Genomic DNA, 23,109 nt, shown 5'->3' with positions numbered 1-23,109 from the left:
GTATGAGGAAAAATGGAGTCGGAAAATTAAAATCTGTCAATAGAATATTTTTTAAATGAGAACATCCACATTTTTCCTCACTCGTTCAGTATTTCCCACTGTTAATGGCAAGATTGTCTCTCTTTATCTGCTGTTTCTTTATCTACCTTCATTTAAATTTTCCCACACGTTTTTCACATTTTCTTCCATTTACCCCTTGTTTTCTTTGCCAATCACTTCTGTCTCTCATAAAACATAACACCATAGCCTTTGCAAATCAACCTAATAGCACAGACTAACAAGGCACAACACAATAAACAAGAAGCTCCCACAGCATACGACATCCCCATATTGCTATAATGCAGCACAGAACACAGCATAAAGAAAACAAAAAACCTCACTACCTCAAAAAATACTGCACAAAGAATAGGCTGAAATATTCAATTTTTGTCATATATTACCCCCTCCAGAAACCAGCTTTCATAATAAGCACAAAACCACATTTTCTCTGAGACAGCAGCATTACTCTGAAAACTCTTTTCTGGCTGACCTGAGAACAATTCACCCTACCTTATTAAAGCAGGCTTCCAAAAGGTAAGCGGCTGATATACTAACCTTCTGGTTGCAAAAAGTGGTTGCATACTGCTCACCGTTTTCCAACCAATATTTTATTTTTTGATCTCTCGGTCAAAACTAAAGAACTGTTGGGAATTGGAGAACAATCTTCCTAATTAATATTAATTAAGTACGTTGCAATTTGCAGTGGCGGCTGGCTTGCAACAAGGTTGGTGAGCCAGGTGCAGCATAAAAAAATACTTATCTCCCTCGGGTGTCTTCTCTCCTCACAGAAGCTCCTGATGCAGAAAACTGTACTACCCAATCCTGGTGCTGCTTTCGCAGGAAAAAAGTAGCGCCAGTATTGGATAGAGCTGCCTCTCTCAGCACTCCTAAGAGCAGTGGAGGCCTGCCCTTTCTCTAACCTAGCTGTCTAAGACAGCTCGGGTAGAGAACTTTAAAATGTGCATGTCTGGCTGGCCATCGCAAGATGGCTGGCCAAATAGACACACGCATTTTAAAGCGCATAGCTCTGCTTCTGCCGCCTCGGCAATGCTGGCTCTGCCCCGTCCTGACACTTAGGTCCTCAGTACAATGTCAAGGCAGCACACATGGAAACAGCAAAAACGAGGAAAAATAAAGCAGTTCTCTGGTCTTAATTTAGGCGCTGCCTCCTACTATGCTGCCGTTGTAAATAGGGAGCAGCTTAAAAATCAATAGGTGTTGCAGTGGAACGCCCACCGCTACACCCTTTACCCTCCCCTTTCATGCTAAATAGAGCATGAAAGGGTGCCTTATTTACAAGGCAGCGTTAAGCCACGCTAAGTGTTTTAACACTGCCTTGTAAATAGGGCGAGGCCCCGAGCGCCATCATAACGTCACTGAAATTGACGTTGTGGAGGCGATAGGGGCTTGCACATATGCCCCAAAGTATTTAAGCGTAGGATTAGGACAGGGCCATCCATGCCGACATAGAAAGGGACAAAGATTTTTGCCATTTCTACAGAAAACTTTTTGAGCAAAATGCCATAAATGAGGCCCTAAGTAGTTATGGCTAAATCTGCTTTTCTGTACAAAGAGCATTTTTTTGTTTGGTGATAATTTTGTTCCTGTTTGATGGATTCTTACAAATCATTCCAAAAAATAAGTTCATCCACTTCAGCTTCTTCCTGGAAAATTTTGGGGTGACCCGTCAAGTAAAGGTTGAGAAAAGGGGGGTCCCAAAATGCAAAATCCCGATGTATTTTCCATAGACTTGTTAAAGACGGGCTACAGAAAAAACTGCTGAACAGAATTACAGCAAAATTGGTAGGAATATAGATCTTGATCCTAAGATTGTGTTTTTTGTAATTTGGTATAAATTCGCTCTGTAGTTTTTGAGAAATTAAGTAAATAATTGTATATCTTGACTGCTGTGTCCATGAGAGTTTCGAGAGACTCTTGCGGGAGCGGCAATTTAAAAGTAGATCTTTCTGATTGACGCAGGGAGTTTTTCTTCCCTTGGGCCAGCCCGCTCTTTGTGGGAGCGAGCACTCGGATTGGCTGCCAGCAACTTGAAAAAAATGTTACTGGCATCCATTACAGGCCTGAAATACTTTGTCTCATGTCCTGGAGTTTAAATACAAATAGTTTAAGGGGAAGGAAAGGGATACCTTGACCCCCTGAGCCCCATAGGGGTGACCAATAGGGACCTCACATGGGGCTAAAAAAGAAAATAAGACAAGCAATTACGCAATCCAGCAAGTCTCTCGCAGGATCGGAAGGCAAAAATATAAAAGGCAGCCGGCCAGCATTCAATAATCATAAACCCCGCGGAGCCGACCCCCAGAGAGTTGCTGGGATTCTGCACACACAGAACTATGCGCAGGATTATGGGACCTTAGTGTATAGGGACTGGGTCTTCCTACCACCTTAGTACCCACGAGCCCAGGACCGACTAGCTATAGTGTCTCACTTGCCCTCCTACACACTCACAGAGAAACAAATGATTAGACACCCGAGAACCCCACACTCCCAGATCTCTCAGGGAATTGCGGTAACAAGAAACACCCTTTCGCTCGCACTCTTGTACTTGTCCACAAAAAGATCTGACAGAGACATGAAACAGTTCAAAATATTTATTTTAACTAAAGTGCCCCAACATGCAGTATACATGCCACAACAAGCAGGAAAATGCATAGTACAAATATAGTCAGCATAACAGCTAGTCCATATATCATGAAGGGAAATGTCATCAAAGAAAGACAATGGAGAAAAGACTATAGTGCCTAACCTCCCTCCCCTTGCTCAGAAGAAGTATTATTACATAAAAGAAGATCTCTGGGCTTTTTCAGCAGACCCCATACCTTATCCTATAGATGGTAGATCTACATCATAGGTGCTGTCTCGCTCTTCTCCCTGGAAAGGTCCCTCTCCAAGTGTGTGTCACCTATTCATAAAGCCCACTGAAAACCCAAGTACACTGTCCAAGCAACAGCTGCATCGGTATGTTTGTCTGAGGGCTAAGGTCTGACCAGAACAAAATAACAAGGGGCATTGTTTTTCGACCTTGCACATAATCTTCAGTCAAAATCCCAGGAACATGCAGAGAGTGAACACAGCGATGAGTTCTCCTGTGAAAACAGTCATTGAAATATTGCAAAAATAAAGACGTGTAGTAACGTGCACAAAAGCAGCAGGCAAGTTCATTCTAACTTAGTGAAAAACGACAATGTCCCTGTGGGCCTCGTGACGGAATGTATTCATGAAGGGGCCACACATCTCCTCTCCCGAGCCTCCAAAGGTCCTGGGGAGCCCACCCTTGGGTCAAATATTTTTTTTTATTTGGTGAGGGGTGGCCCATGCCCCCTGTCTCTGATCCTCCAGAGGCCCCAAGGAGCCCAAACCCAGTACCGAAATTTGTTTATACATGGAGGGGGCCACATGCTCCCTCTCCTTAATCTTACAGAGCACTAGACAAGAGTTCAGGTCAAAAGTGGAAGTTTTCCCAGCCCTTAAATAGCCTAGGTGCTGATAAAGGCTGGATTTTGGTGGAATATATTCTGTCTAAAAAATCAAAGATATTTTAACTGGGCAAAGAGCATTTACTACAGTGCCCCACTAAGTGGTCAGTTTTATCTTCTTCATGGTTAGAACTAAAGTGCTAAGCAGATACTTTCTGAGTTTTGTCACTATACCATATTCAAGGAATTTGTGTAGTTTTAATTTGTATAGCTCAATAAAAGGTTTGCACTCAGTGGATGAATTTGCAAAAAGGGGTTTGCGTTTAGGCTGAAGTTGTAAAACAACAAATCTTTCTGACATTACTGGTAACAAAAAGTCCTTGGTGGGACTGTCTTTAAAGAGTATATAGAGATTTCTACGGCTCTTTGGAAAAAGAGACAGGGAGTGTGATAAAATAACAATTGTGGTGATGCTTATGCATGAGCTGCAAAAACAAGATGATGGATGGAGTGCTGAAACATTTCAAACACACACTCTCAGTAAAGAGATTTGGGTTAAATCCATCATTCTTTAGCCCACCATGACACCCCAGGTTGGACCCAGCCATATGCAAATCAATCTTGACCCTGCTCCCCATGGGAACAGTCTAGCCCTAACTGCCAGGCCAGGTCCTCCCTAGACCAGAAACATGCATCCCAGGACTGGTTTTGGGGCATCACCCCTCATCAGCCAGACTAGCTTGAAACCAGTGGCATAGCAAACAATGGAATTAACAACTAAAACTTCTCCAAAACCAATTATTTAGATTGTGGCAATATGTCTATCATACAATCACAATTCTCCAACAGACCAATGGTTTTAAATTTTTATTCTTCAGAACAATTATTCTTTTTATGAAAAATATAGCAAATATTGTTATCTTTTTTATAAAAACTATTTGCTATTGCTATTTGCTATTGTTCTGAAGAATAAAAATTGAAAACCATTGGTCTGTTGGACAATTGTTATTGTATGATGGACATATTGCCACAATCTAAATAATTTGTTTCGGAGACGTTTTCGTTGTTAATTATCTTGCTTTTTCCCTGCTCTCTTCTCCATACACATTTAGCTCTCCCAGGGACCCTCTAGTCTACTTATAGTGAGCAATGGACCCACATTAACATCCCCTATTGGGAAAATTAGTATAAAGGTGAGATGCAAACCACCCCACTTTGTTCCAGGTCCAAGCTGCATCCCTGACCATGAATGAAAGTGTTCTGCAGAGTTCTCAAAACACTACTGTGAGACAAAGACTGATGACTGCATGACAACCTATGTCCAGAGGTGAGGGGATACCACCTGAAATCTGCTCAACTTCTTGGAGAAGCTGAGGGTCCTAGGAAGTCTGCTTAGAAATGGAAGGTATGTGCCTAGCCCTGGAGGAGAAGAGAATGTTCATAAGGAGAAGCCCAGCCATGTTCCTGGTATGTAAAAACAGCCAGAAGGGGAAACAGCATTTACAACGCTGTCAGGACAACGCAATGCCATGCAATGCAGGCACCACAACAAACGCGTCATTACGATATGTTCGATTACAACATTACAATGACTTGCTTTAGGGAACTCATTGTTGGATTAAAATTCAACACCTTCCCTACTTTTGCACAGACTGGAGTTAGAATAATAAAATATACAATTCCAAACTCCTGTGCTTCCATAAAGCAAGTCATTGTAACAACTTGCATTGTAATGGAACACGTGATAACAACACGTTCGTTGTATTGGCCGTGTTGTAAAGGCATGCGTTGTAAACACATGCGTAAAAACGTCATACATCCACCCGAAGAGGCCAACTATTCTCAAGGGTGCTACCTTTTCTGTCAACACAAGAGAGGTAGTCCCTTCTCATTATGCTGCTCAAAGCAGTGTACTGCACAAAGAAAGTTGCGACTCAAGACTGCTCAGTGCTGTCCAGCATATTTGCGGGATATTCTGAGGTGCACATGCTGCTGCTTCTCACTGTGTGATATTCCTAAGATGATTGCCATAATTGTTGTAAGAGGGAACCCACCCCCATCCGCCTGGAGACCACAACCCACTAGGAAACATCACCTGAAACCAGACAGGCTGTCGTGTGCACCTGGAGGATGCCACCAAAGGGTAAGGCCACTGTCTGTGGTCTAGTACCACGTTGAGGACACTTGTGAATGTGAGAGATAAGCACACTGAATGGATCAACCACAACAAACAGATAACATAGGCTTCAAAGAAAGAGACTGATATGGTATAGTGAACTGTAAAGACCTTCCCTGTGTTAAAGGCATTGTGTTACCAATATAAATGCATTTAGCTCTACATGTCACAAACTGACCTGCAGATTGACACTCATAGTTATTGCTTAGTGAAGTAGAGCCTGCACTAATGTTGCCTAGCACTGCTATCCCTTTAAAACAACCCAAACCAGGAAAGACCCTCATCAGACCAGTGAATGCGGCACTAGAGGTGGTGGGAAGTATAGCTGTGACATAAAACTATTTTCTATGTGTTTTAACTTTTCATCTCTTTTGTGTTACGGAACTGAGAAGTCTAACTTGTTATTTCTAACTTTCACTTCACACATACTGGCCATAGCTTATTATGCATGATAGATGATTCATGATATAGGATGGATTCCCAAAAATTATTCCTGCATGTGTGACTTTTCCTAGTTGCTCTGAAAGAGCAGCGGGTCAGGTGAGGCCCAGGAAGGTCCTCTGATGCTCACCCAGAATATTTGTGAGCAAAATAACAGTCCTTTCCCACATGGCTCCAACTAAAGAAAGTTCAAGAAAGAGGGTGATGCCAAGACTTACACATCACTAGTAGCGCCTCAAAGACAGCACTCACCTATCATCATAGCATCCATAGACTTCGCTCTTCTTCTTCTTGCGGCGCCAGTAGACGATAAGGAAAATGGCGATCATCAGCAGCAAAAGGAACCCAAGAGCCCCAAAGAGGATGCCAAAGAAGGCGTTGAGGTTCATGGCGATGGTGTCACAGGTTGGACCAGAAGTGGTATAAATTGAGAAAGGAACACACCTGCACAGGGAGAGGAGAGAAGAAGGCTCAACCTTTTATTAGATACTATTTTACATCCTTTTAGATTTTTAACTAATCATTTTATTAATTAAACACAAATCTTCTGAGGAAAAAACATACTTCCATTAAGCAAAATCGCTAAGAACAAATGAGGGAACAGAGAGGTGTCTCTTATCCAGAGAGTTGCTGATCTGGAAAGCACAAGCATAACCAACATCGATCGTCTGAAGATATAGAGCATATTTTTGGATGGAGTGAATCCTACGCAATTTGAATATATAATAATGTCAGCATAGACGGGCCATCCTGAGCAAGCCAATTAAAGAGTCAGGTGTCATTTTGATAGGTCACGTAGACTGTCGAAGGGAGTGTTTAGGCAGTAGGGCATCCCTTAACTGCTGCGAACGAAGAATGGGCAACAGAATTATGTATGTGAATTGTGGCTTCTCAGAGTAGCAGGGTTGGTAATGGCTTATTATGTATTATAACACAGAGGGAGATTGATAGAGCAGTGGAAGCTGACACAGAGTAGTAAAGTTAAGTGTGACACATTTCCACCCTCAGATACTGAATGCAAGTTCTGCCACACATTTGTAAATAGTTTGAGAGTCTTTACTGAAAGTTCTACAGAGTTTCGGCAAAATCAATTTAAATACAAAAAACGCAAACATTCCTAAATTAGTGCTCTGTGGATTCTTAAGTTGCCACCAGCATTTTATAAAAGATCATGTGATGCTTTGCGGTTGTCTGATAGACTATAGAAGCTAAAAATATCATGTGGCCAGAATATCGTGTCAAAAATATCGAGGACCAAAATATCGAGAAGGTAAGTGCAAATAGGGAATTATGCATTTTTTACTTTTAACTCCACATCTACGTACCATGAAGATATATATCCTCTCATGGTACATATATGTGGAATTAGGTATAGCAAAGCTTGCTTGCCTATAGAAGTTTACCTTCACAATATGTTTGTCCTCAATATGCATCAAGGGTCCTTTCATGCCTGGTGCATGGGTGCTCCCATGTAACCATCAATAGTTTTTGAAGCAAAACCCAATCTACTAATAAAAAGTTGACAAGGTTTGGCATGAAAAATATTGCAGTTTTGACATTGGGTTATCGAAGATGAATTCTTTCATTTCTCCAATGTTTTCCAGATTTGAAATGAAATGAAAATTTAACACAACTGAGACCACAGTGGCATTTTGGCTCTGGCACCCTAAGTACCTGAACTTGAGGAATTTCTGCAAAGAGCCACTAGACAGAAAAGATACAGGTTTTCAAAGCTTTCCTGAATAGCACCAAATCCTCCTGTGATCAGGTATGATCTCAAAGAGAGTGGCAGGCTGTTCCTTAGTTGTGTAGCTCTGACTGAAAAGGCCCAACCCCAGTCTGGACTTTCTTAAATGTAGGGACACAGAGGGGATACATACGCCTTAAAGGAATGCAAGGTTCAAGATGGAGTATAGCGTATACATTTTCTTTTCAGAAATAACAGGTCCATCTAATGTGCCACTCTAAAAGTTATGCATAAAGCTTTGAATACCGTGGGAAGCTAATGAAGTTTAACAAAAGCCTGTGTCGAACTTGAAGATCTGGGTTGGTTCAGGGCCAATTTAGCTGCTGCTCTTTGAATGCACACCAATCGTTTGAGTAAGTAAACCGGGGAGCCAAGAGGTAGGGCATTACAGTAGTCATGTCTCCTCACAATGTTACTTTGGACCATTAGCGTCCTTGCTGGGATGGGCAAAAAAGGCAATATTTTCTGAAACATTCACAGCAAGGTGAAACAGGAGGAAGAGATCTTATCTACCTATGGAGTGAGAGAGAGATTACTATCAAATTGTACTCGTAAACTGACCGCCGACTTTGATGCTACAGGCGGATCACTGTACGGCAGGGGCCAAACATTAGAAGGTAGAGAAGAGGTGGGCGTCCCTGTGGGACATAAGAGGATGTATGTTCTGTCTCCATAACATTTTAATGCATTGCTATTCAACCAGGCTGAGGTATATGTTAAACAATTATTGAAGGAGTTCACCAATTTATTCTGAGAATGATCCAACATTAAAATCAGCTAAGTATCATCTGCATTGTTGCTGAAATTGATACCCTGAGATCTAATAAGTTCAGCGTGTGAATGTAAACGCACATTGAACAGGGTTGGGTTAAGGGCCACCTTCGGGGGTATCCAGCGTTCAGCTGATTTAAATGAAGAGCAGAAAGGGTGCATTTGAATTAAAACACCGAAATTAAGCCTATTGACTAAACCTAAGACATTCCTCCTCTATTTGCCCGTAAACAGGCCTCCCCCAGACTGCTCAAATGATTTTAGCGCCCTTTTTTCCTTTCGAACTGCTCAATTGATAGCACCATAAATAACGAATCATGTTATCACTGTCATAGCCTTATATAGGACAAATGGTCACTATATTACTAATGCTGAACAGAGAGTAAAACAATGACAATAAATGCAACTAATTCCTTTTTAATTACAGAGACAATAACTCTTCTAAGGAATTAACATACATGTGATCACCTGATCACTCAACAAAAGACGGCACAACGGGCCATCTGTATACCTCGGTCCTGACGAAAGCCTTAAGAATGAGCGAGAAGGCTGAAACATGTTGACCCTATTCACTGACCTCACTCATTGATGTAATAGACCAGTAACATTGTCTATAATAACATCATTTTTGTTTTAATTTCCCACTCCACTCGTATTCTCATTACATTTTTGTAGCATTTTTGAGTGCAGTAAGGAATTTTAACCTCACCACTTACGAGCACTGAGCACATCCCTCTCTTCTCCTATTTTTTTTTTTTTTTTTTTTTTGAAAACCTTTATTTCAAGATGCAGGACACAGCTATTCAGCCGACAGCCCGATGGTCCGGCAGCATAACAAGTTAGATACAGTGATGTGTCCCCAATGCAGTTCAAAGAATAATGCGAAAGGTTCAATTTTAAATACACACATAAAAACTAACAACAAACCCCAGCAAGGCAAGGACATTGTGAGCCCATGGCGGAGGCCCCCAGGGGAGACCGGACACCACTCGTCTACTAAGTACAAGACTGTGTACGGAGGAAGAAGGGGAACAGCAGAGGCCCAGAACAGTTACTAAAACCAAGCTGTGCTGGAAAGTAGGTCAGGGGGAAAGCTGTTCCTCGGGAGGTTCCAGATCCGGGGCAAGACATATTCCCCCCCTGTATTGGTTCCACCGCCCCCAGATGGCATGCCACTTCCGGGGGCGACCTCTAGAGCAGTAGACCGTCTTCTCCCTAAACATGCTCCAATCCATGTTTTCCTTCCACGCGGTCAGTGTAGGGGGTCCCGAGGAGCCCCATAGCCGCGCGATATCCCTTTTTGCTACCATGTTACCCAGAGTCACCCATTGGGTCTGCGCCTCATCGAGGTCAGTGGGCCCCCAGACGTTCAGGAGGCAGCACCGCGCCTCCGGCTGTACCACAATGCCCGTCACCTCCCCCATAACTGCATGGACTCTCCTCCAGAACTCCACAATGACACCACATTCCCAAATGATGTGCAGGAAAGTGCCCACCATACCACATCCCCTTCTGCACAGGCCGTCCTCCGAGAATCCCATGCGGACCAGCCTTGGCCCCGTCACATACACCCGGTGCAGTATTTTAAGCTGCACCAGCCTCAGACGCGACGGGATCGCAACCTCCTTAGGCGAAGAAACCGCGGACTGCCAGTCCTCATTATCCAACTCAAGACCATCCCTGGTCCACTGTTCTCTCAGCCCCAACAGCAAGTCTGCCCGGACGTTTATCAACTTCTTATATATGAGCGAGATCGTGCTCTCGGGCATATGACCATCAAGGACTCGGTCCTCAATGGGAGAGGACTCCGGCACCTTCTCACCCTCCACAAGGATTGATCGGAGGGCGTGACGCAGCTGGATATATCTGAAATACTCTGAGGGCCCTAGCTCAAACTCAGTCTGCAACTCCTCGAAAGACTTCACCCTCCCCTTATGCAGTACATCTCCCACCTTGGATATACCTATCAGGTCCCACTTATCAAAGCCCTTCGTGTGCCAGAGTCTTCCCAATCTTTCCGATTCAAACAATGGGGTAGCGAGGGTGAGCCTATCCTTCCAGCCCAACGAGTCAGTCGCCATCTTCCATACGCGCACCGCCACACCTGTGGGCCCCGTGAGGGACGAGTCTAAGGACCGCGAATACAACGCCCTGTAGTAGTTACCGCCGCGCAGTAGCCACCTATCCATGGCATACCCGGGGCTGAGGGCAGGGCCATAAAACCCGTGGTTGATCGCACTCAGCTGCGTGGCCCAATAGTACCGTCGGATGTCTGGAAGCGCGATACCCCCATCGTACCATGGGAGAGTCAACTTTGAAATAGCTATTCGCGGCCGCCCATCCCACAGCAACGTCCTTTGGAGGCCTTCGACCTCCCGAAAGTATTTGGCCGGTACCCAGTCCAGGGTGTTCTGGAGTGCGTAGAGGAAGCGGGGAAGAGACATCATTTTAAACAGGGCCGCACGCCCAACGAGGGAGAGCGGCAGCCTCCGCCAACCTTCCACATCTCGCCGCAAGCGTGCCAAGGGAGGGAGCAGATTCCTCTCATAGCGCACAGCAGGATCCAAGGATATAAAAATCCCCAAGTACACAAAACCCTGCTGGGCAACCTGTATCGAACATGTTCTAGGGATCGGTGGGACCTCGCCACTAAGGACGTACAAGTACGATTTGCCCCAATTAATCACAAGCCCCGAGTTCCTACCGAACGATGCAAGTACATCACAGACCACTATAAGTGACTTCTTAGGTGAGGCAAGATACAGGAGGATATCATCGGCATAGAGCGAAATACGGTCCTCATGATACGACGACCACCGAAGGCCCCGTATATCCGGGTGCCAACGTATCCACGCAGCCAACGGTTCAAGGGCGAGGGCGAACAACAAAGGCGACAGGGGGCAGCCCTGCCGGGTACCCCTACCGAGCTGAAACGGAGTAGATGCCCGTCCATTCACCACCACATTCGCTAGTGGCCCTTCGTACAGCAACCGAACCCAACTCACAAAACCGCGACCGAAACCAAACTTGGCCAGCACGGCCCACAGATATGCCCACTCCACCGTGTCAAAGGCCATCGTGGCATCAAGAGATGCCACAACAGCCGGTTCACGCAGCGTGCCCGCCCTGGCGATGACGCCATGAAGACGCCTAAGGTTCAATGCTGTATTTCGGTGCGGGATAAAGCCAGATTGATCCGGGTGGACCAGATCGCCAAGTACCCTAATCAAACGGGTAGCCAGGAGTTTGGCCAGAATTTTCGGCTCAGCGTTGAGGAGTGAAATGGGCCGATAGGAGGAGCATCTATCTCGGGGTTTCCCCTCTTTATGTATGACCACGATCGACGCCAGCCGCTGGTCCAACGGAAGGATCCCATCCCCCCGCGCCTCCAAAAACATGGCGCGCAGATGAGGGGCGACCCTATCCGGGAACAGTTTGTACAGGTCGATCGGCAATCCATTCGGTCCAGAAGCCTTACCCGAGTTCAACGCGCGAATCGCCCCCGCCACCTCGTCAACCGTGATATCACCATCCAAATCGTCCCTATCTATGTCAGAGAGGCAGGGCAACTCGATATCTCGGAGGAGATCAAACGAGTCCTCGGGCGGCCTGTCCGACACAGAGGAATAAACCCTATGAAAATATTCCGCGAAACTCTTCACAATCCCCTCAGGTTCCACGATCGCCTCTCCCCCCTCTCCAATCAACTCTGGCACCACTCTATTGACCCGCTCTTTCCTGTCCAGCCACGCCAGGAGTTTCCCTGCCTTATCCCCAACGTCATACAGGCGGCCCTGTTGTTCCCTGCTGAGGGTCTTAGCGGCGTTCGTCACCAGGTCCCTATACTCCGCCTGCTTCAGGCAAAGCTCATGCAATGAGGACTCTGTAACCTCCTCCTCCATATCCCCCTCAAGGGCCGCAATCTCCTCCTCCACCCGCCGCACCTCGCCATCCCTCCGGTTCTTGGCAGCCACCACAAGGGAAAGGGCTTCCCCCCGAAGCACGGTCTTAAAAGCTTCCCACAGCGACACCGCCGAGTCCACGGTTCCCAGATTGTCCTTAAAGTAATTATCTACCTTCTTTACCAGGGCGCTGCGCATCTTGGGGTCTCGGAAATACCATGGGTTGATGGGGGCCACCCTCCCTCCTCCCTCCCGACCTAGATCCAGCCGGATCCACACTGGCGAGTGATCAGAGATACCGCGTGCCATGTGCCTCGCCTCGGATATCAACGAGGCATGTGCGGCCAGAGTGAGGAGGTAGTCAATCCTGGAGAGGCTACCATGCGCCCCGGAGTGAAACGTGTATTGACTCTGTGTGGGGTGCCGGAGCCTCCAGCAATCTATCAGACCAAATGTATCCAGGAAGTCTGGAAGCCATTTCTGAGCCCCCCCTGTGTCCCTGGGCGGGTATCTATCCAACAGTCCGGAACCCACCGCGTTGAAATCCCCTCCCACTACCAGCAGTCCCCCCGGGAGAGTCAGCAAAGCCCTGCCCAGTTCAGCAAATGTGGAGGCCTGCAGGGCCGGCGGGACATAAACTGAAACCAAAACCAAAGTCCTTCCTTCCCACCGCCCCGCCACCGCCACAAACCTCCCCCTATCGTCAACAATGGTGGAGTCCACCTCAAAAGGCAGCGATGCTCTAACGAGGATGCCCACACCCCTGGACCCAGAAGAGAATCCCGAGTGTGCAATGAGTTTATACCCCTTCCTATTCAGGGCATAGCACGTATTGCCTATGAGATGCGTCTCCTGCAGCAGGACAACGTCTGGCATTGAGCGTTTCAAAAATTGCAACACTATCCCCCTCTTGATGCGATCCCCCAAACCATTAACATTCCAGCTTATAACACTTAAGCCTCTACCCCCCATCCTCAAACGGAAAGAGGCCCATCCCACACCCGAGGCGCCACCATGGAACAGCCCTAAGGATAATCATCATGCCTTGCAGAAATAAACCCCCCAACAACAAACTCAAAATCCCAAAAACTCCCCCCACCCTGCACCCCTGCTGCAGCTTAAAAAGCCCCCCCAACTTGCAGTGTGCCTGTCGCCCTACAAAAACAAAAATCTACAAAAAGTACCCTAAGGGAGGAAAAGAGCACCCCTCGTCCTCCCGCAACCCTCCACAGATACTGCACTCTGTTCAATTTCTCAAGTATAGTCAAATCAAGTCAGGCCGGCTCTGAGATATCAGCCCTGTCCATCCCGGCCACTGTCTCCATGCTCGGCTGTGTCGTCCCCCGTCCGTCGCCGGGGCAAAGCGTCCAGCCATTCGTCGGCCATAACAGGAGAGTCAAAAAAGAATGTCCGATCTTCATGCACCACCCGTAGTCTGGCGGGGAAAAGCATGGCATACTTCAGGTCCATTTCCCGAAGTCTCCGCTTCACCCCCAGGAAGCTCTGCCTCTGTCTCTGCACATGCTGGGTGAAGTCCGGATAAAAATTCACCGACGCATTCTGGAAGGGGACTGGGCCCGTCACCCTCGAAGCTTGCAGGATAGCGTCCCGATCTCGAAAGTGAAAGAGCCGGGCGACAATCGGCCGCGGCGGGGCCCCCGCCTTGGGCCGCCCGCCCGGCACCCTATGGGCCCTTTCCACCGCAAAAAACTTTCCAAGGCCCTTAGGCTTAAGATGATTGAGGACCAAATCTTCCACAAGCAGGTCCGTCGAAGCCTCATCCGAGGACTCCGGGACCCCGATGACGCGCACGTTATTGCGCCTGGACCGGCTCTCGAAGTCCTCCAGCCTGCGGGCGGCGAGGTCACTCTCGGCCCTCAGCTTCCGGACCTCGTTCTGCAAATCCGCGACATCATCAGCGAGGCCCGTGGTCTTGTGGTCCAGGTTCTTAACTCGTTCGTTTGTCTTGCCCAGGTCCGAGCGGATCAAATTGACATCAACCAGGATGGCGTCCACCTTATGCGCCAGGGCCTCGAATTGCCTCCCCATCGAGGTCTGCATCCCGTCAAGCGCGCCCATGACATCCTGCAGGGATAGCTCCGGTGTCCCAGGCGAGTCCTCCTTCTGGGCATCCGGCGCCTGGCTCGGTCCACTCGGCGATATTTTCAGGAGGGCGTAGCGGTCCATACTGTTGACTTGGGAATACGTTCCCTGCCTGGTGGACTTAGTCTTCAACCGATCACCTTCTGCCTTGCCCGACATAATGGGCTCCAGGCAGTCCAATGCAGTGAAGACCGCTCCCTCTCAGAGAGAGGAATAAGGAGTGAGCAAGTCCGCCTTGTGCTGCCAGAGTAGCCCGCCGAGCGTCCCTGGGGTTGTAAAGCCGCCCAGAGCTCTGCAGTGTCCGGGCAGACAAAGGGAACGAAACCGAAAGTGAAAGAGCGAGGGCCTCCGTCCGGCAGTTCACACCTCACCAGGCCGTTGTTGATCAACTAGGAGTCGGGCATCCTGCCAACTCTAGCCCCTGGCATCTCCGGGAGTTAGGCCGCAATCTTTCGCCCGTCGTAAGTCCGGTTCCCGATGGGCGATCCGACCGCGGATAGTGTCAATCGCCTCCCTGACAACTCAGCAACACGGTGCCATGCATACCGTCAGGATTAGAGACAGGATAGTCGACGGAGGGCGCGAGGGTCTCGGGAGCTCTAAGCTCACGCGGCCATCTTGGTCAAGCGCTAGGCCTCTTCTCCTATTTTTGATACCTGGACACTACTGTAAATATCAGTGGGTCTACCTCCAGGTGGAGGACAGCATACCAACGTAAGAAACCCAATGATGATGCTGTGACAGTACACGAAGGCGGAGAATCAAGATACACCGCCCCCGACCTGTGTACTCATATGAGGGTTTTCCTATACAGTTTTCTAACATCGAAGACCCTGATACTACAGGACAAGTGATCCATTCTCCCCCAACTTGATTTTTTGCATTTGAATGCCGTCTGACCTCTCCTCTAAATAAGAACAAATCCGATCAAGGGCTCCGCCTCTCGCTCCCACCTCAATAACCTGGTTATCAGGATCTTGTGGTTCACCGTGTCAAAAGTGGCTGATAAATCAAGTAACTCTAGGGCCACTGATTGGCCTCCATCCAACACCATTCACAAATCTTCCAAAGCTGACACTGGAGCCAACTCCATTTTATGAGCAGGCCTGAAGCCTGCTTGTGTCTCATCCAAAAATAAATGCATTTGCGATGTTCTGGAAGCTTTCTGTGGACACCTCCTTCCAGAATCGTAACTGGGAAAGACACCTTAGTACAAGAGTGTGTGTGATTGCCTAGCACAGATTTCCAGTGCAAAATACTATGCTTAGACTATCTTTTAAACTGTGCACATACAAATGAGGAAAAGTTAAAAAGTTAGTCTAAACAGGTGAACGACCAAAATATAGAATCCAAAATATAGACAGGACAGAATATCGATTCTAAAGTATAGGTAGGACAGAATATCGAATTATCAAAATATAGATAGGTCAGAATATCGAAATTGGGGTATGGAATATCGATTTCCATAATATAGAATTTAAAAATATAGAATTCCATAATATCGAATTTTAAAATATAGATTACTATAATATAGAATTTAAAAATATAGATATCTATAATATCGATTTTTTTTTAGTGTTTTGTATGGTAGTATATGTGTTAAAATTATGTATTATGTTTGTAATGTATGTTTAATTTTTTTAAACTAATGAATGTTATGTAATTTAATTTTTGCGTAATTTAATTCCGTAGCGGGTTGTGGGTTTATAGGGGAATAGGGTGGGAAGTAATTTAATTATGGTGAATTGAATATTAATTATATTTATATGTTTTGATAATTAATTGATTGATAATTAATTATTAATTAGTAATTAATTTGTATTCATTGGTAATTAATTTATATTAATTGATTAATTGATAATTATGTTAATTGTATTTTTTATTATTAGGAGTGGGTTGTGGGTTTATAGGGGAATTGGGTGGGAAGTAATTTAATTGTAATAAAGTAAATATTAATTTTTGTATTTATGTGTATTGATAATTAATTGATAATTAATGATTAATTGGTAATAATTTGTATTAATGGGTAATTAATTTGTATGAATTGCTAATGAATTTTTATTAATTGCTAAATAATTTTCATTAATTAATTAATTGATAATGTTAATTGTATTTTTCATTATTGGGAGTGGGTTGTGGGTTTATAGGGGAATTGGGTGGGAAGTAAATTAATTGTAATAAAGTAAATATTACATTTTGTATTTATGTGTATTGATAACTGATAAATAATTATTAATTGGTAATTAATTTGTATTAATTGGTAATTAATTTGTATGAATTGGTAATTAATTTTTATTCATTGCTAAATAATTTTTATTAATTGATTAATTGATAATGTTAATTGTATTTTTTATTATTGGGAGTGGGTTGTGGGTTTATAGGGCAATTGGGTGAGAAGTAAATTAATTGTAATAAAGTAAATATTAATTTTTATTTATATGTATTGATAATTAATTATTCATTGGTAATTAATTTTTTTCAATGGTAATTAATTTTTACTAATTGGTAATTATTTTTAATTAACTTTTTATTGGTATTGATAATTAATGTAATCTTATTTTAAAATTAAATCATTACTTTCCCTACTTTTGCACTCTCAGGAGTGGGAATAGTATTTTTTACCCTCCCGCTATCCAACTCTTTCCCTACTGTTGCACTCACTGGAGTGGGAATAGTAATTTTCACCTTCCTGCTATCCAACGCTTTCCCTACTGTTACACTCTCTGGAGTGGGAATAGTAATTTTTACCCCTACACTATCCAGCGTTTTCCCTACTGTTGCACTCTCTGGAGTGGGAATAGTAAATGTTATCCTCCCGCTATCCAACGCTTTCCTACTGTTGCACTCTTTGGTGTGGGAATAGTAATTTTTACCCCTACGCTATCCAACGTTTTCTCTACTGTTGCACTCACTGGAGTGGGAATAGTAATTTTTACCCCTACGCTTTCCAACGCGTTCCCTACTGTTGCACTCATTGGAGTGGGAATAGTAATTTTTCTCTTCCTGCTATCCAATGCTTTCTGTACTGTTGCACTCTCTGGTGTGGGAATAGTAATTTTTACCCCTACGCTATCCAATGCTTTCCCTACTGTTGGAGTCACTGGAGTGGGAATAGTAATTTTTCCCTTCCCGCTATCCAACGATTTCCCTACTGTTGCACTCTCTGGAGTGGGAATAGTAATTTTTACTCTCCAGCTATCCAATGCTTTCCCTACTGTTGCACTCTTTGGAGTGGGAATAGTAATTTTTACCCCTACGCTATCCAGCGTTTTCCCTACTGTTGCACTCACTGGAGTGGGAATAGTCATTTTTACCCCTACGCTATCCAACGTTCTCCCTACTGTTGCACTCACTGGAGTGGGAATAGTAATTTTTACGCTCTCACTATCCGACAAAATCTCTACTGTTTTGTACATTACTTTTATTATGTTTACATTTTAAGCTTTTTTATATTATATTATGTATGTTTTATTTAATTGTTTTTAATATTTAATTACTTTTATATTATTTTTAATACATTTAAAAAATTCGATATTTTATCTAACTATATTTTAACATTCTATATCTTGAAATCGATATTTTAGTACTTACCGGTTTGTAGATAGGGAGTCGATATTCTGTCCTTCTATATTTTGGCGTCAATATTTTGGGCATTCTATATTATTTCCCTCGATATTTAGTCACTGAACCGTCTAAACACACTATTATCTACTGGAAACCTATGCTAGACACACACACACACACTTGTACGAAGGTGCAAGGGTGTGTGTGTGGCACTGTTATCTTGATTGTGCACCAGCGCTGTGGAAATAGAGAACACTACTATATCTCTGTAGATGTGGCACTTTCCTGGTCTCTCCCTCTCATCAATGCAGCAAGTCTGGGGGCTGCATTGCACTGTAAGACAGTTTAGTAAGTATACCCCTTAGAGTCTGACGAGACGGAAAGTTCCAAAAACCCTTCTCTCCATTCCCCTCATCATTTTACGTGCAGTGGAAGGATACAACCACTGCTGGCAAAGCAATGGAAAGATACAACGAGCAGGCATGATGCTGCCAGAAATTGCATCTAACTAGGGGTGATAAGATCAAAAGCTGCAAGTTAGCCTGAGAGACTCCTTTCTTGATCATAAGATCATGCCATTTTATGAAATTGTACTTGATGCTATAGAAGGCTCCTTGCCCAGGAAACTGTGTGTGAACTTTAGATATGGGGTGCTTCCACTAGACCAGTTTACCTCTAGATAAGGGGAAGAACAATAGCGCTTTCAAATCGTGCCCAGCATGAAGAGACAATTCTGATTACTCATGATGTCTAAGGTCTTGACCTAATCAAGGGTCATGGGTGAAAATTGTTTAGTTGATTTAGGTCCGATTTGTCCAATGATATTATTAGTTGAGAGTCGTCTGCATGATTTAAAAACGATATCCTGAAGGACTTAATGAGGGTCAACAATGGTCATTGAACAACATGGGACTCAGATGGGACATTGAACAAGATGGGACTCAGGGCAGATCCCTGAGGTATTCCATGCCCAATTTCTTTGTATTTAGATACATATGGGGGGGAAGTTATTCCTTGCCGTCTTTCCGATAGTTAGGATTCAAACCACTTAAGCAGAGTGCCTCTTATTCCAATCTCCTTCAGACATGCACGCAAAATTTGATGGTTGATGGTGTTGAAGGCGGCAGTTAAGTCTAACAGGATATAAGTACCGCGATTAGACCACCGTAAACTTGCATCCTTAATTCATTAGTAGCTAAAACCAATGCCGTTTCTGTTCCATGGGCTGGCCTAAACCCCATCTGTTACAGTTCTAGAAAAATATTTTCTTCAAGAAAGCACAGCAAGATCTTGCTAAGGTACTTTTGAAGTGTCTTGACTGGGAAGGGGAGTCTCAAGATTGTGCTATAATTGCTGGGCTCTTGAATGCCAGCCAGGGGTTTCTATAATAGAGTGGTTACAATGCCTTCTTCTAGGCTGTTTGTACCACACCACTGTCAAGGGATTGATTGCAGATCGTTAAGTAGGAAGAAGTTTGTCTGATCTCTATTTCCATAGCCCAATAGGAATGGGATCTAAGGGGGAAAAGGGTTCTAAAATGTGCTTCTTTTAACAGACCAGTAGTGAGTTTCTCATAGGATTGTCCTTCTTATTCATCACACTCGGTCTCTTAAGGTTACAGGTGACCAGAGAGTGGTTAGACTAACTGATGGGGGTGGGGGTTATAACTGTTTCCATGTAAGAAGATGTGAAAATCAGATCCAGGGTATGCCTTCCATCATGAGTAGGCCCTGTAGTACAAGCCCCATACCATGACATGATTTTTAAAACTCTACAGTTTGATTTTGGTAGGTGTCTACCGCCCATATGTTAAAATTGCCAAAAGTAAGGCAATTAGTGTGGGACATTACAAACTTGGACGCTAGATCTAAGAATTGCTGGGCAAGCTCCTTTAAAAGGCCAGGAGGTCTATCACATAGTGATCCTGGGAGTAGATCCTTCCTTTCCTTCAAGGGAAAAACCAGGTAGCATTTTTATATGGAACTCCTCCGCTTGCGAAGCTCCGCGTAGCGCGGCGGAGTTTTTTTGCCACTTCGCGGAGTTCCGCGTACCACAATCCGCAAACTCCGCCCAGGGTTAATTTAAAGGGTCAGGAGGTCTATAACATAGTAATCCCGAAAGTAGAGCCTTCCTTTCCTTTAAGGGAAAAACTAAGTAGCTCTATTCCTTGGCTTTCCTCCACCTCAAGTTTGAATATGGGCAATTTATCTTTAAAAATAATCACGACCCCACCCATTCTTTTTTTAGTTCTAGAATGAAATAGGGCTTTGTAGCCCGGTGGATACGCACTTTCCAAATCAACCCCAGGATTCTGCGAGAACCAGGTTTCAGTAATGAAAAGCAAATCCCAGTCATTAGATGTAAGTAGCAAGTTCACCTCTGTAGCATGCTTCACTAAGAATCACTCATTAAGTAATCAACATAATAAGCTGTATGACTTGGTTTTGCTAATATTTTGTATTTTCCCAAATCTACTTTCAGCATTAAATGAAACTGCCTCAGGCTCTGAATGAGCATGACAAGTTTCAGAGATATTTGAATTTAAGTCTTGTAGTTCTTTCTTAGAATACACAATTCTCCTCTCACCTTGAGTGGCACAAATTCCCAAACCGGCACATGGCTGGCTCGGGCTGCTTCCGGGACACTGATGGGCGAAGACGGGCTTGCATTTGGCACTCCCCTGTATGCCACCATGCCACTTTTGTAGCCCTCCCTCATTAAGATTGTAAAAACAGCTAGACCACTCACTTTGATGACCCCAAGTTTTTACAGGCAGCCTGGATAATTCATAAGTGATGAGATGGAATAACTGCAAGTCCGCTAGGATGTAGGATTGTGCAACTGTGGGCTGTGCCATCCCCCTTTGGTATAGTTCTCCTTATTCTTATACTTCAATCTCCACAATGAATTAAGAGATTGGCAAGATACTGAACTGTCAAATGATGCTGGCTTTACTTTTTGGAAGTGGATGTGGTTTTAGAATAGCCCTTTGCATCTATTGTTATCTGGCTGCTTTTACAAAGAAAGAACGCACATTTTTGGCAATGGAACGTTTACTATGTTGAAATTGTTAGTATGAAAAATCTGTTACAGGTAACTTTTTTATTGATTACAATGTGTATTTGTACTACGGTATATTTATTTGTATGTATGTGAGCTAGTTGCTAAGTTTTATAGAATGTTTTATTGATTTGTAATTTGAAATAAACATGATGCTACTACTGCATCTAAGTAGTCATCCAAGTTAATGTGGTCAGTCAAGAGAAGGATCCTTCTGAGGGCATCAGATGAAAGATGCTTTAACATACCTGCAGAGAGGACCCTCGAAGGTCAGGGTGCAGCGGCCACTGTTCTTGCAATGATTGATGCACTGGGACTCGCACATAAATGTGTTGGGGTTCACTTTGTAAGCTTCTGGTTGAAAGGCACCGCAGGAAAAGTATGGCACCAGGTCAGCCTGACTTGCTGCAGATGAAGGAGTAGGAGAGAGTGGCATCAGGTTCACTTGAGAATTATCATAACTTTAACAAGTCTTTCATCAGAATTAAAGCATTCAGATTTGTGTTAGTTTCCTTCACCATGGGGAGCCATCTGGGGGCACTTAGGGGATTATTTTATTCTTGGTTGCAAAGTTACTCTGTCTTATTGCCAAGAAGATGTTCTGCCTGCTGAATTCAGATGCGGGCGGACCATTGAAAAGACTACTCTGATGCCATCGTAGTTAGACCCTCTGATGGCCCGACGGAGTAAGGGCTGCTGGAGGTTGACCTCATTGCCTGCCCACCTGATTTAGATAGAAGGACATACAGTCCAGTTATCACTGCCCCTCCCTGCACAGAAATCCCAGGGGGTAAGAGGCAGTGAATACTGTCCCCCTTGCCATGGAAGTTATCTCCAATGCTCCCCATTGGAGAGAACTTCCATGGCTTGGGGGACCTTTTTCATGATTTTTAAAAAGAAAACCGGATTTAGCATAGTATGATTTGTGTAGAAAAAAAGTACATCATTAGGAATTCAATGTGCACAGGGTAAATAAATAACCAGGTATTTCTAAAGGGCAAACTAATCACCCGTAAGGGTCTCAAGGAGCTGGGGCCGTTGGGGAGATTTAGTGAGCTTTTGCCCAGAGTCACATGATACTGAGCGGAGCCATGACCCCCACGCTCTGGAGTCAGCTGCCCTGGCCGCTGCGCCACACCTCTCCCTCAGGGTGGCTGTTCCAATGCAGGAAAGCTAAGTAGTAGTGACCACGTTTATACCTTCTCCTTTTTTCTTCACGCTCTCTCTTTCCTTTATCACTTCTGCATTTTCGTTCTTTTTCGTAAACAAAAAAAACACATACAAGCGCTATGTTTTAATGATGACTTGCCTTGCTACTTTTCTTAAAAGCCTATATAATGCCATTACTCAAATATTAATACTTAAATATTGAGTATTTTTGTTTATTGATCTTATTCTTCATGCAATCTTTATGGATATATTGTCAATCTTGTTGTTGTTACTGGAATTTTTCAATATAGAGTTTCCTAACAAAAAAAAAAGACTAACTTACTGAAGTTGCCATCGATGACTCGAATAAAAGCAATCTTTGTTGTGGCTGTCACTGCTCTGAGAATCTCAATCTTCAGGTTTAAGGCCGGGACCAACTGCTCGTTCAAGTACTTGATCTCAGTAGCAACCCCGCTGTAGTTAAATTGAGTCGTGACATTCATGAAGTGTGAACCACCTTGACTGAAAAAAAAACATAAATAAAAAAAAATAAACATAAATAATTGCCACAGTATAAAGCATATAGACATCTGTGCCAAATTGAAATGCAAAACACACTCAGATGCGCATAACATTTATGGAAAATGTACTTTAGTGTTTGCTCCCATTTTAGATTCTTTTGAAGAACCCTTAATAAATGATGTGGAAAATATTAAGTTA

The 23,109-nt window shown here is 44.2% G+C and overlaps 1 protein-coding gene across 1 annotated transcript in view; it reads right to left on the bottom strand.

The window, feature by feature from the left end:
- Window positions 1-2,226: 2,226 nt before the first annotated feature.
- Window positions 2,227-23,109, bottom strand: part of LOC146788609 (mucin-4-like) — a 139,425-nt gene continuing 118,542 nt past the window's right edge. The window contains exons 7-10 of the mRNA XM_085633181.1: window positions 22,733-22,911; window positions 21,489-21,645; window positions 6,346-6,537; window positions 2,227-2,236 (exon numbers count right to left, since the gene is read on the bottom strand). Of these exons, the coding sequence (XP_085489307.1) occupies window positions 2,227-2,236; window positions 6,346-6,537; window positions 21,489-21,645; window positions 22,733-22,911 (538 nt within the window). The remainder of the gene's footprint in view (window positions 2,237-6,345; window positions 6,538-21,488; window positions 21,646-22,732; window positions 22,912-23,109) is intronic.

This window comes from Triturus cristatus, chromosome 11, assembly GCF_964204655.1.
Source record: "Triturus cristatus chromosome 11, aTriCri1.1, whole genome shotgun sequence".
Classification (NCBI taxonomy): Eukaryota; Metazoa; Chordata; class Amphibia; order Caudata; family Salamandridae; genus Triturus; species Triturus cristatus.
Note: the sequence above shows the minus strand (reverse complement) of the source record. Positions and strands in the feature narration are given on the sequence as shown.